Source organism: Pipra filicauda, unplaced genomic scaffold (genome assembly GCF_003945595.2).
Source record: "Pipra filicauda isolate LSUMZ 115617 unplaced genomic scaffold, ASM394559v2 scaffold76_size2844353_pilon, whole genome shotgun sequence".
Lineage (NCBI taxonomy): Eukaryota > Metazoa > Chordata > Aves > Passeriformes > Pipridae > Pipra > Pipra filicauda.
This window is the reverse complement of record NW_024104942.1, coordinates 2,066,627-2,081,177: the sequence shown is the minus strand read 5'-3', so window position 1 is coordinate 2,081,177 and position 14,551 is coordinate 2,066,627. Positions and strand designations below refer to the sequence as shown.

The window sequence follows — 14,551 nt, the reverse complement described above, 5'->3', positions numbered from 1 at the left end:
TTACATTTGCAGGAAGTGCTGAACAGCGTTCCAAAGTTCTGCTTTCCTTTTGACATTGAAAGGTATGTGCTAAAGTTATCATTTATTTAAAAATTTTCAATAGAAAATTACATTTAACATAATTGCAAGCAAGGATATAAAGAAAAGGAAAATGTAATGTACTCCCTAAGCTTGCACCTGCAGATGAGAAAACATGCCCTTTGTTGTTCAAGTAAGTATGAAGTCACTAGTAGGAAGCTATCACAGCAAAATGCAACCTTTACAGAATTTTGGGGATATCTCTGTAAAGGTAGAGCTACATTCTGACTCCCAGTTTTGTCCATTTTAATTGTAAACACCATCTGTGTTAGTCTAAGGATATAACATAGTTTCCTTCAAGCGGCAAGCTTCATAAAAATGTTACAGTGCACCAGGATATAAGAACTCACTGAGCAGTACTGCAAACATGTTGCTTTGAGTTCAAAGAAATTGAGACTTTAATTGCATGGAAGTAGCTGAATATGCAATTGATTTTTCTCAGAGAAGAATCAAGACCATTATTTATAATTAATTAGTCCTTACCTTTCTGGTATCAGTTATAGTCTGTCTTCCATGTAATGCTGCCAGTCATTTAAATTGTTCATATTAAATGTTTTTATTAATGAAAATATTTATTTGGGCTTGTGAAAATGATTAATGGTAATTAATTTAGTAGATTGAACTCACTTGGTTTGGAAAACTAATACTGTCCAAATTGGCAAAGATTAAATTAGAAACTTGATTTGCATGATTAATGAAAGATATATCCAGGTAGTGTGCAGGCTGAACCAGCTTCAGGACATGGGCATCAGTTGTAGATGGAGATTCAGAGACCAGAAGCATTTTTCAGATGCAAGAAGATTGCTCTCTGTGGAGTAAAAGATGAGAGGAAAGAACAATCTTTGCAGGAAGACACACTGGCAAAATAAAGATCTTTATAAACATAACTTCCTTGAAGTAAACTAGGTTCAGTCTTTTATAGATGTATTTAATTAAGTTGTTTGGGGTTTGAACTGGTTAAGCTCACTGTCCTTTAAGCTGTTTTAATGACTTAACTAGTATGTTTGTCAGTGTTGGCTTTAAAGCATTAAAGTCTTTAATGTGCTTAAGATATGTACAGAATTGTTTAAAATTGGTAATGAAGATGAATAATGGAAATAAAATTTGAGGATAACAGGAAAAGGTGAGGTTCTGTTGCTGCCATCCAGTGGCAAGAAAATAATCAGTGGCAGCAAAAAATTATTTTCAAATAACTGGCCTTAACTATTCCAGTTGAACCATTCAGAAGGCACCTGGCTGCTTGTATGAGATGGATGAACTTAATAAGCTGTGGGAATACGTGAATTTATAGTATAGCTAAGCATGTATTTTAGCTGAATGTCTGAAGGAGTAAAAACCAAAGAAAATAGAAAAAAAAGAAAATAAAAAGTTATGGGATGCTTGTTGCCTGTCCATTAATACCCTTTGTGCCCCCTTCCCCAGACATGCTTTTTGACTGTTGGCCCCATGCTTGACAGTAAAGCAGTGCTCTCAAAGGTGCCAAATTTCTACAAATTTTGTAAAAACTGGTGGTTGGGCAGAAGGAGGAGAGGTCCTTGGAAGCTGAGATAAACCGATGAGGAGAATAAAGCCGACGTGTTCAGCCTGGCCCGCTGACGGCTCAGGGGCACCGCGGTGTCTTTAAAACAAGGTGCCGCACTCGCTGCTTCCTGCGTAGCTGGGAGCTGAGTTGTAGGGATTTGTGGGAGAACCAAAGGCAATGCGGGATCACGAGAGTATAAAAGAGCACAGACAAGGAGGAGGGGCAGAGCTGCTGTAGAGAAAAGGACAGAAATGCTGGAAGCTCATTCAGGAAAGCAGGAACTGTTTACTGGCAAGCCGTTTGTGTGAACAGCTTACTGGCTGTTTGGTGTATTTGCCATTTGCTTCTCAGTTCAAGCATTTTCTGTAATGTGGACATTATTATTTTTTTTTAAGAAAACCAGTTGCATTCTGCTTTCTCAGTTTAATTTTTTTTTTTATTTTGAAATTTGAATGATAAAGAAAAGGATTGGGAGAAACACTGCTGTAGTTCCTTTTCATATGCCTTTTTTCAATGGACATTTAAGATGTGACTAGTTTTTTTTCTAGTCATATATGTGCTTTTCACTTGCCTGATGAAAATATATGTATTTTTTTGTCTCGTGCAGAGGATCATGGTAGATGATACACCTAATACCCCTAAGTATTTTACAGACAGATTTCAATGACAATTTCTCTACAGAAAGCTTTGATTGAACCGAAATAGAAAATATGTGTTTAATTGATTGAGCATATTGAACTCTAGAGAGCACAGTTTGTCAGCCTGTATTATGTGTATTATACATGTATAAACTACGTCAAGCGATATCTGAACCTATTAAGAGCTAGAAATTACCAGTGCTAAAGTGATAAATTCCACTGATTTTGCCAATCAAGGTACTTAGATCAAAAAAATGTGACTCTGTTCCATAGATTGCCTCTGGATTTCTACTATACAGCAGAGTTGTAGGGAATGGAGTATTATTTCTGTTATCTAGCTAAATAAAACTCATTAAAGTAGGCAACCAACATTCTTCAAATTATGGAAATAGGAAAGTTAAAGCACTATTAAAGCACAGTGGTAAAATCATCATCACCTGTTTTCTTTCAGCTCACCCATATTAGTTACCAGATGAACTGAAAAATGAATAAAATGAGAATGTATATTTGATTTTCTTTTATTCACTGTACTACAGTGATCATAGACAGAGATCCAGATTTAGTTCTTACTATTTGATGCTGCTTGCATCCTCTCACCAGATGTACTTTATCTTTTATGCATATGTTATAAATAAATGTACACTACTTGTTCTAATTATTAAAAATACATACTGTGAATGGTGATTAAAAACCTAGAGGTAACTCCCATTAAATTTAAGCTTAAAGTCAAGCCAATAGAGGCACAATGGTGTTAAAAAATTCTTTGACGATGACTTAAACTTTGAGTTTTATGTATAATTTTTTATTGAAAGCAAGCACATATTGTCATTACTGCTAGTTATGGCTTACATTTTATTCTGAAGAGGTTAAGAAATGAATTGCATCATAGAAGTTCTTGAGCATTTGCTCCAAGAACCTATTTCTTTTTCTGAGAATAAATTATTTTATGTTTAGTAAATGATGCACTTGTATAACATTCTAACAGTTTCCTTATATATATTTATGAATAAGTTCCCTTTGGTACACAATTCCTTTGGTTTTTTTATATGGACTATGAAGATTTAACATTTGAGGATATAGAGATTTTAATTTCCTTTTAGTGTTTGCTAAAGTAATATTAATGCATCAGAGAAAAACACTTTGTCCTCTCTCTTGTTCTTTGAGTCCTTTATGTAAATTCTGCATGTTTTTCTTCTCTTTTCTTTCTCCAATAGTCTTCTTTATTTTCACTCTCAACCCAAAATTCAGGTGTAACTTTGCAGAGTCATACACCTTGATCTCTGCATCCATCTGTCAGTTATTTAGCTGGATGATGACTAATGAACAAGTGACTTCTCCTCTTGTTCCTTTTGGAACCATTTCAGATTCAGTCCGAAGTTGTGCTACGTCACTGCTTGACCCCTCGTTTTTATCTGTGCTTTGAATCTCCCCCATTTCTCTCTGCCATAAGTACCTCCCCTCACTTCTTTCATTCCTCAGTCTTTTCCCTTTCAGGATGAATTTCTCCTGCTGAATGTGTAGCCCATATACCTCTTTAGATAAGACACTCTGGGAACTGCCTGTAGGATCAGCATGGAGACAGTGATACATATCTCACTAACTCTTCCTACGATACTCACCCAATCACAGGGAAGTGTTAGATTTTGAAGCATAAGCAGTGATGCTGCTGCAGTAGAGGATTTCTCTTTAGCAGCAGAATATCACTCAAGTATGGGAATTAATGTGAATATTATTTAACTCCTAATCTGTTAGGGTCGATGAGTAATAATAGCAGGAGTGACATCACTGGTCACTCTCCTGTTCTTGGCTAATGCTGTTTATGTTATTTCTGGTGAAAGTCTGTGCAGAAACGAGACAAGTGCAAAACAATGGCTGTAGAGATCATTGGATTTGCAGATCTCGTGAAAGGCAGTTATATCTTACACGAAAATTTTGCCTTCAGAGTAAATAGTTGAGAATGAAAAGTAAATAATCAAGAAAGTATTTCAAGCTGTACAGGTGAAGATAAATAAGCTAGCATTCCTTTTACAGTTCAGTCATTGCAGTCAGTTTGCAAGATGGGTTACAAACTCAAACATGCAGCAGCAGTTATATACAACTGATTTCTTTGTATCTTTTTGTCTCACTGTATTATGGTCCGTGTGTGCATAATATTGAACATATGTGTGAGAGAGAAGTGTTGGTAAGGACAGGCTGCAGTGTGCACTGTGGGGTTTCCATGTGTGTGCAGAAGTGGACCTGTCTGAGAGGAAACCTGGGAGTGCCAAGGGAGCCGCAGTGTGCTCCCCATAGACCCTTGGCCAGGTATGATGATCAGGGCCCCTAAACAGAGAAGGCTTCTGTTGCAACTTAAATACTCCCAGTGAGACTCTTTGCTAAGTAATTGTGGTTTCTTTTAATGCTTCCAGCATTTGTTGTTCTGAAAACATAACCCTATTTAGAAGATAAATATGCTTTCTGTTCATGGGAAATGTCTTAGTTGATGGTGGTTTTGTCCATTTTTGTATCTTCTGCAGTTTTCTTCCTGTTCCTTTTTTTTTCTGAATTGTAAGGGGTTGGGGCTTCTGGGAAGCAGAGCTCAAATGGGATAACTCAGTTGGAACAGAGCAGCCCTCCACACAGGGAGCCTTTGGAGTTGTTGGAGGGGGCCTGGAAATGGAGAAAATAATCCCCGAAGCTTAGAATTGAGTATAGCGATTAGTTGAAGAAGACTGCCAAACCCTGAGTTACTGTCTGTCTCTCTAGTCTCTCCATCAGCTTGTACCGGTACCTTAACGTCTGTTTTTCAAATTCCTGCTTGAAACAGTTTCTAATATGTTCTTTGATTTGGGGAAAATTAGGGTGAATTTGCTTTTCAGCATTTAGCTTGGGAGTTGAAATACCTGTGAAATTCTCAAGTTTAGGTAGTAGCTGCTAAAACTCCAATCTGAACTATGTACTTCAGTTACACTGGTCAAATACATGTACGTGCCATTTTATAATTAATGATACGAGTAACTTTATGACTTATTTTTGAAACCAAAAATCTGTATTCCCATGCATAAGGTCTTTAATTTTTTGGAACTCTTTAAAAATTCCTAAAATTCAAAGAAAAAATAATTTCAAACATCTGCTCTATCCTAAACTAATTAATTTGGAAGAGGAGCAATTTTTGTTGAGAATAAGGAATACATTTAATGATTAGATATGCTGTTTTTTGTTTGAAGGAGAGTTTCAATTCCTGCCTTAATCAGCTCTCTTAAGGCTCTCTTAAAAATGAGGCCTGAGTGATGGCTGTAATGTAAACAAAAAACTTTAAAATGACTCTGCCTATTCCATGGGTACCAAGGAGCCTTTTTTGCATTGTGTAGGTACATAAAAAATTTTAAAACCTATTTTTATTTCTATAGTGAACTGTAATAACCTTGAAAGAGCTCATTGTAGTCTGCAGGGTTAATAAGTATTTACACACATTCTTCTAGTGATTTATTATTGCTGAACTAAGATTAAAAGTAAGCATGCAGGGCAAGAGTTGAAAGTGAGTCAAAAGCAAGGCAGAGGAATGAGTGAGGAGAAGGTCGGTGATGCTTGGGAACAGTTTGTGCCTGCTCTCCCCTTGCAAGTGAGCAATTCATGCTCTCTTCAAATCTCCAACTAGACCAATGTTCTGCAGGAAGGTTTTGAAGCTTGGCCAGTTGATCCTGTGATCCAGTAAAAAGTCTAGATAACATTTTGTTTAGGGAATTCTGGTATGTAATAATTGCATTTTACCTGTGCTGATTTTCATGTTAAGAAAAACTTGAGAGGCATCAATGTTGTGATTTAGTAGCAGTGCCAGGAGCTGCTGCCTGCCTCTGGAGGTGAGACGATTTCTGAACAACTGAATGTGCCATGGTGCAACAGAGAGGCACAATCCCCAAGTCACTTGGCCCAACATTTGTCTGCGTGATGGAACATGCTATATATATGTTAAAATTGTAGTGCTAGCGCTTCTGGAATGTTTTGTGTGTCTGGTTTATGCCTTGTGGTTGTCTATTGATAGACAGAAATCCCCTATCGACATTTGTTTTTCTCTGTAAGGCTTGCATATAGTTAGTTTTAATTCTGCTGAAGAAGAGTGGAAAAACAGACCTCCTTGCTGCCCCCACATCTTAAGTGGAACTCTCAAATTAGAAACCTAGAATTAATTCAGTATTTTAAACTCTGATCAGAGAATGTCGTCCAGATGGATGGTCACTGGCTTCTGTTAGCTGTTCTTTTGAAGCAAATGGGACCAAATGCAAACTTTTGGGTTCTTGTGGATATTCAGTTTTAGTCTTGGAGTTTTTCTCATATTAAAAATCTGAAACTTGCTGCTTACATCTCTTTCTAAACTGTGTGGGAAGCAGTTTTCAAGCCGGGCAACTTTTACACTGACTGTCAAAATATGGAGCTGCCTCTCTTAAAAAAGCAAAGATATTGATTTGGAGGTGGTGAGATGGCATTGGAATTGATTCCCACTGAACTCATAACTTGACTGGACTATTTTTAATAGAAAATATCAGAATTTAAATCTCATTTTTAAGGTGGCTGTGTGTAGTGACGTTTTGTTACGCTTTAATTGCAATACTGGTTATTTTCCCATATCATCTTCAGGTTTTGGGGAGGGAGGCTGCAAATAGCTGGAAGCGGGAGATCCTAATTGATGTCAGTTTTTGGGGCTAAGGAATTGAGTTCAAGAAGTAATGGTGTAGTCATTTGCCTAACATACATGTACACAGTACATCAAAAGCAATGCCTGCATAGATGGACATGTATTAACAGTTGCTGGTTATGAGTTATGAGTGATCTCTTTAGGTTAAGATGATGGTGCACAGAGACCCCATCCTAACCATGCCAGGTGTTCTGTGGTGTAAGGAGAAGCCAGTCAGGGCTGCTGGGAGCTCCAGACCTAACAGTGGGATACAGCAGAACAAAAGAGAGTGGGAGCAGGAGGCAGCTGAGGTCACTGCACTGCATTGCCAGTGCTACTGACTGAGCAGCTACTGCTGAGTTACTGTGTGAGCCCCTGGCCACAGTGTGCGCAGGGGCACTGAAACCACACTGCAGGTTTCATGGCAGTCTGCTCTCAGGAATAAAGAGGAAAATGCAGAGATGTGAAATAGAAAATTGCTTGGTTGGCAGGGGAGTAATAATGCCCTATTATTGATGGCTCTCCGTGGTACCAGGCGCAGTGTACAGGCAGCATGACACAGAACCTGAGCAAAGAAGGGCTGAGCGAAAGTCACTGCGCATTTACCATTTAAAGAGCACACTAGGGTTGTTCCAGTCTGTTGAAGAGAGCTGAGGAAAGTGTTTGTTCTAATTATTTGAGTTTAATTACCTAACTAAAAAAAGTCTATTCATTGTCATGGGTTTCCAGTGGTTATATTGGACTTAATGTATCTTGTAGTGTTGTATGCACAGTGTACGTTTCAACCCTGTCGCTGTATGATCACGAGGGACTAAACTAAACTGAAAAGAATGGGAGACTGCAATCTGGGTTGTGGTACCACTTAACTAATCTTTAAGCTTTTGTCATACATATGTTAAGCAATATAATGTGCCTGTGTCCTATATAACTTCTCTTGCCCTTTGATCATCCACTTTCTTTTTCCCCAGGGGAAAATTTTCTATATTTTAATTTGGTGGAGATTTAAAAAAACACAAAACAAGCAAACCGACAAAAAACCAACCAAAACCACAACAAAAAAACCCCAACCCGTATTACAAGGGATAAATTAAAAAAATATTTTGCGGTCTTGGACTGATAGACTGAGGTTTGTGATGGTTTTCGACTTCTCTGGGAATTCATTTTCAGCTCGGTCATCTATGATTGGCCCACAAATGACACATGTTAATCATAGCACTTAACTAGCAGGTGCTTAGGTATTGTGCTGTAGAAGACCATGTAAGAATAGGAAAAGAACAGCAGACAATAGAATTACAGGCTGAACTGTTGCATTTTATACTTTCAAATCTCCACGCACTCCCCATCTTAACTTTGTTTTCATTTGGTTTTAATGAAATCTTTAGTAGTCTCTTCTGGACAAAACCATTCTATGCCACACATCACCTCTTTTGGCTGAGAATGCCAAGTCTGCCTAGAACTAATTTTGTTTGGGAGATTTTGGAAAAGTGAAATATGTATTTCTGTGAGTAAATTTCAGATACAGTTTGTTTGTCTGCTAAAATGCTTACATCAAATGCATTTTGCAGTTTCTGTGAAGATCACTGAAGTTTGGTCACACTGAGAGCGGGTCCATCCCATGGTCTCAGTTATATTCTGTCTGAAGCTGACAAACTGCACAAGAGAAAAATGTCCTGCTTGAGAGCCTAAAGGAGAATTAGAAACATCATGACAGTGAAGATGCCATTTGTTAAAAGGAAATTGAGAAAAGGCTCATACTGTCAAGCAAAAAGTGGGGGATCAGGACTGGAGGTTGGAACTAAGATCTGGAGATGAGTATGTGCAGTCAGAGGTGGCATGGGAAGGGTGGTAGAAACTCAGTACAAGTGCATTTTAGCCTGCACTGCTGAGGGAGTGCTGGCTGCACAGAGCTTGGGGATAAGAGGAGGGAAATTTGGTGTAAACTTGCTCTGTCTCAAGTGGGTATGTATTTTGATACAGTCTTGAAGATATTGTTACTTATTTTTTTTAGCTCCTTGTGCTGTTAGTTCTTGATTATGTTCTAGCTTTTACATTTCCAGAACCAAAAAAATTTGCACCGGAAGATAAACTCAGCACAAATTCTTTGCTGGGCAATGTGTAGAGCAAAATAAAGAAGGAAAATCTGTGGAAGATGCATAGGGAGGCTACAGGCTTAACCAGTGAAGATAGTCAAAAGGGATTGAAAAAAAACAAGCTAGTTTTATAATGGCTGCTGTAAGCCAGGCCCATGTTATGACATGTAATAAATTATTTGTAGAATTTTAAAACTTTGTTTGGGTTGCTGTTCTCCACAGCTGAGGTGTGCTCAAAGCCAATAAACTGTGGCAAGCTTGTACTGGCTCTGGCTTAAGTTTATTCTGTGCTTAAGAACAAACCTTATGAAACGCCCTGTACTTTCAGAGTAGGGGCCAGATGCAGTGGAGCACATCAGCAGGAGCACGGAGCTGGGGCAGCAACTGGGGGCACGAGTGAAGGAAGGACTGGGCTCTTCTGTGCCAAAGGGAAGGAGTGGGGTGCAAGAGACAGCCTGGATGGTGGGAAGGGAGAGAAGAGTAGCAAGGTTTGAGCATGGAAATACTTGAGACCAGTGACTTAAATGCTTGTGTTTTGTGTGATTTAGTGGTTTTATGCTCTGTATCTGGTTTTCCAGGGTGTCCCAAAACCAAGTAGGACAGCATTTCACCTTTGTGCTCACCGACATTGAAAGTAAGCAAAGGTTTGGATTTTGCCGTTTGACGTCAGGAGGCAAGGTCTGCCTCTGTATTTTAAGGTAAGTTGGTATAAGAAAAATTAAGTCAAGGAATCAATATAAAAAAAATACAAGAACAAAATTAGCTTTTGCAAATTCTCTGCTAATGTGTTTTACTTCTCTATCACGGTATCATTTTTCTACAACAGTGATACTCTGAGATAATCTTTTCTTCCTTCATCAAGCTAGAAACAAATTTTTTTGCTGTACTCCTAACATTGTCAGTCTGGCTTCTAATGCTGTAGTAACAATGTTTAATCAGTTACATGCTCTCAAGTATGCACATTTAAATACAGTATGGACTGCTGCAGAGCAAAGGATGTAAATTCTCAGCTGGTGTCAACCTGGGTATTTCTTTTAACATTTCCCTGTAGACATACATTAGCTAAAGATTAGTCAATGGTCTGTTACTTGGTAGAAATAACTAGGAAAATGAAAAGTGGCAAGCTGTAATTTTTCACTAAACCATAACCAAAGCATTGCCTTTATTGCGTTTATTGTGACAATTTCAAATTTACAATGCACAGCTGAATGCATAACAGCACTAGCTTCAGACCATTATACTTCTAGCTGGGGAGTCTGTTTGTCTTCTGTGTGTGTGTGTGTGTGAGAGTGTGTGCTGTGTTTAGCTCAGACAGAAAGAATGCATCAGTTTCCATCTGATATGTTCTGGTATCCAGTCTGGTTTTCACTCTGAATCCAAGATCCATTAGAAGTAACGAAATGAAAGAGGACTCCCTAAGCAGATTTCTTTTGGCATTTTATCTCTCTCCACCTTGCACATGATTATTGATCTTAAATTAACCAAATGAAAAAAAATAAATTAACAAATGAATGCTGTCTTTATATATAAAGAGTGTGTGTGCATGTTCACTGTGGCTTTTGTCTATATATCAAAATAACATAAAATGATATTTGCTGTGTTTATATACACATGATGACTGATGTATGAGCAATTCAGACTACTTTTTCATTGCAGGTATTTGCACAATAGTCATAGACTTTTAAACACACAAGGGTAGGTGTACATAAATGCCATGTTGAATTACCATCTCCATATGCACATCTATGTATATTGCCTCAAACAAGAGGAATATATTAAGACTGCCAACTGAGGCTTTTACAAAGACATCTAGAGATAGTCCAATACAAAAAAGTTAACTAAATGAAGTCATCATAAATAACTGAAATATAAGCAAGAATCTCTGAAAAGAAGAGCAGAAACAAGCCAGTCCAAGTGATGAGAAGGAGATAGGCTGGGTAACAGGACACAACTTTTCTGTTGTGTGTGTCTTTTGTTGATGGTACCAAACCATGTATTAAGCTGCTAAAGACAGAGGATTTGAACTACTGAGTGGCATTCTTAACTGAAAGCTGAAGAAAAGGCTGCTTGTCCATCAGCAGTTTAAAGCGGTGTCTAAGATTAAAGTCATGTGGTTTATGAGACTTCTCTCTGTAATTCATTCTTTATCTGAAACATTAGCTAAAGGAAATTATCCCTGAATTTGCAGCCACATGATCCTGCTTTAAACTGGATAGTCTGAAACAGAAAATATACTTGTACATAGAAAATTCTTCTATAAGTTTTACGGGCCTTTTTTTGTGTTTTGTATACACATGTATATGAATTGTGTAAACAGAATCTTCTCCCAAATCAGAATGTATTGTTCAAGTTCTCTGTATGTTTATCAAGTGAAGAAAAAATCCTCCCAGGTAGCTTTCTCAGGCATTGTCAAAAATGAACATGCAGAGCTTTCCTGCAGTTGCCAAATTCAAAGTGCCAGTAAGTGCTAAACCATAGTAAGGTGAGAAAATAAATCTTGGATTATTATCCAGAAAAGTTGTGCGATTCCTTTGCAAGTTTTATTTTATTTTTTTTTTTTTTTTAAACTGCATGGCTGCTTTGTGAAACTCTCAGTGTGGATCCTGCTGTATCACCTCCTCCCTCTCCACAAACTGTTGAACTAATGCAGCCCTGTAAGACAGCAATAGGCATATGCCACGGTAGGCATATTGTAAAATACCTTGTTGTGCTCATATCCTGTACTAGATCTTTTCTCCTAGTTTTATTTTTTCTATTTTTAGGAAATGGTTTTGTTAGTTGAGGTTTGAAGTGGCACAATAGAAACTTCAGTGTTCACTTTTGAATAATGGGAGACTCAGTTCTTCTGACTGTTGTTTCTAAGTACCATTGCTGCTTGCAGTAGGAATAATACTTTCAGGGTTTACATGAAATTGTTTTTGTATTAATTGAATGGTTTTAGTACAAAGTACAAATAATTTGTTAAAAATCCTGAAACTGTTGATGGACTCTGAGGTTGACCTTAGGTATGCCGAGGAACACAAAATGCATCATTAAAATACTTAGTCCTAGATTTCATTAATTTTATGACTATAAAATTGTCACCTACATTTCTAAATGAAATGCTCTAATAAGGAAGACAGGTTTATGTGGTCAGGCTTTGTAGTTCTTCAGTTCAGACCACGCTTGAAGCTTTTTCACTCTTCCTTTAGGCAAATCCCTTAGAAGCAGAATGTTTCAATTTTACACATTTTGTGTCAATTTTCCAGACAGAAAAGCAGCCCCTAGACATTAGACATTTAGCTACGGAAAGGCAGTTTCCTTAGTTTTATTTGATTACTAGAAGTTAGATTCCTGCTGATAGTTCAGGACTGTTAGTGGTTACCTGACTATTTGACAGAAAACATTTCCTCTCCTTTGTTTAACCTTTGACTCATGAATGTAAAAGTTTCATCAGAGCTATAGCAGAAGCACCAGTGAGGTGGAAGTCTACTTATGGCAACAAGGGTTATGTGTGACTTTGAATAAAAGTCTGAGCTCCTGCCTTGTGGCTCATTTGGATTGAAAGAAAATGTTAAGTACGTTTTTAATTAACCATGAAATATCTTGGTCTCTTGCTTTTGTGGCAGACAGTGGCTGTACTTTTAAATAAAGACCCCTGTATTCTCAGTCAGGGAATATATATCTATTAAAACAATATTGTGTATGTTTTGATGTTTCTCTTTATTATGGAAGAAGTATTTAGAAAAATTTTTGTATGTTGTTGGAGGTTACCCTATGTTTGTCTTGTATGTTTGTTTCTCAAACAGCTGTTGATTATAACATGAGGAATGCAAAGACAATGCGTACAATTAAAGAAAAATAAATAGGAAACTAATAATGGTTTCATAGCTTAAGAAATAAAATTATTTTTATTTGAAGTTTAGGTTTCTACATACGTTAAAATTAAACATTAAAGCTCTGTTTTTTCTCTGCTTTATCTATTGTGAAGGGGCTTCATTGATAACCTTTTGACATTTTCATAAAACAGCTAATTAATTATAAAATGCACTCCTCATACGTAATTTTATGAATACAAATATGGTGGTAAGGTCTTTCTAGTAATGGACTTTAATTTTGATTTTATCTGTTGTTAAGGTACATATTAGTGTGACAGTTTTGAGTTAGGAATAATATATTGCAGGTCTCTGTTAAATTCAGCCACTTCAAAACTATGTTTTTCACACAATGCATTTCTGTACTGACTTGAGAAAAAGTTGTTACCCAGCATAATAAATGGTGATGGACAATTGAGTGCTGGATGACTTTTCTGTACATAGACTAGTTCTTCTGTGCAAAACAAAGATTAAATAATTTTGCAAGATTTGCTAATAGGACAAGCTAAGAAGATTCTTTTACCTGCAATGCTTCTTGTTTTTAGCTATCACACACAAAAGTGCCATAAAAGGCAACAAGGCCAAGTGCCAGCTTTCTGCACATGGGTCACAACAGCCCCAAGCAGTGCTGCAGGCTGGGGGAAGAGTGTCTGGAAAGCTGCAGAAAAGGACCTGGAGGTGCTGGTGCAGCTGAACATGAACCAGTGTGTGCCCAGGTGGTCACAAAGGCCAATGGCATCCTGGCCTGGATCAGAAATAGTGTGAGCAGCAGCACCAGGGCAGTGATTGTCCCTCCGTACTGGGCACTGGTGAGGGGCGTCTCAAATCCTGTGTCCAGTTCTCAATTCAAGAAACACATTGAGGTACTGGAACGAGTCCAGAGAAGGGCAATGGAGCTGGTGAAGGGTCTGGACCGCAAGTCATATAAGTAGTGGCTGAGGGAGCTGGGGGTGTTTAGCCTGGAGAAAAGGAGGCTCAGGGGAGATCTTGTCACTTCTGTAACTCCCTGAAAGGAGGTTGTAGCCAGGTGGGGGTCAGTCTCTTCTCCCGGGCAACTAGTGACAGGACAAGAGGAAATGGCCTCAGGTTGCACCAGCAGAGGTTTAAATTGGCTATCAGGGAAAAATTTCTTCAAGGAAAGGATTGCCAAGTACTGGAACAGGCTGTCCAGGGAGGTGGTGGAATCACCATCCCTGGAGGTATTTGAAAGATGTGTAGATGTGGTGCTTAGGGACATGGTTTAGTGGTAGATTTGGCAGTGCTGAGTTAAGGGTTGGACTTAATGATCTTGAAGGTCTTTTCAAACTTACCGGATTCTCTGATTTGATGTACAGTGCTTTATCCAATATGATGTATGGGATAAAGATGTAAAACATGATAAAGATGTAAAACATGATAATCGTGGCAATGTTTATCTATGAATAAATCTGTTTACTAGAGTAGTCCAAATGGATAATTAGGATTATTAACAAATGTGCCTTCCAAAATGGGCCTATGATATAAGATGACAAAAATGTTGGCTGACAGCCTTGAGGATGCTACAAAATGTGAAGAGCTTATACTTGGTCTTTGAACTGAGAATCTAAAATACCACCTGAGAGTTGTCTTTATTATGAACACAACTGTGTTTACTTTTGAATGCAGAGATGCATTCTATATGCACACACACAAATGCATTCTTTATTGTTTATGAAAATGACAAATATAACAATTCTTTA

The 14,551-nt window shown here is 37.8% G+C and overlaps 1 protein-coding gene across 1 annotated transcript in view; it reads left to right on the top strand.

Moving 5' to 3' along the window:
- Positions 1-14,551, top strand: part of DENND1B (DENN domain containing 1B) — a 157,656-nt gene that overhangs the window by 57,961 nt on the left and 85,144 nt on the right. The window contains exons 4-5 of the mRNA XM_027713318.2: positions 13-62; positions 9,558-9,677. Coding sequence (XP_027569119.1) covers positions 13-62; positions 9,558-9,677 — 170 coding nt within the window. The remainder of the gene's footprint in view (positions 1-12; positions 63-9,557; positions 9,678-14,551) is intronic.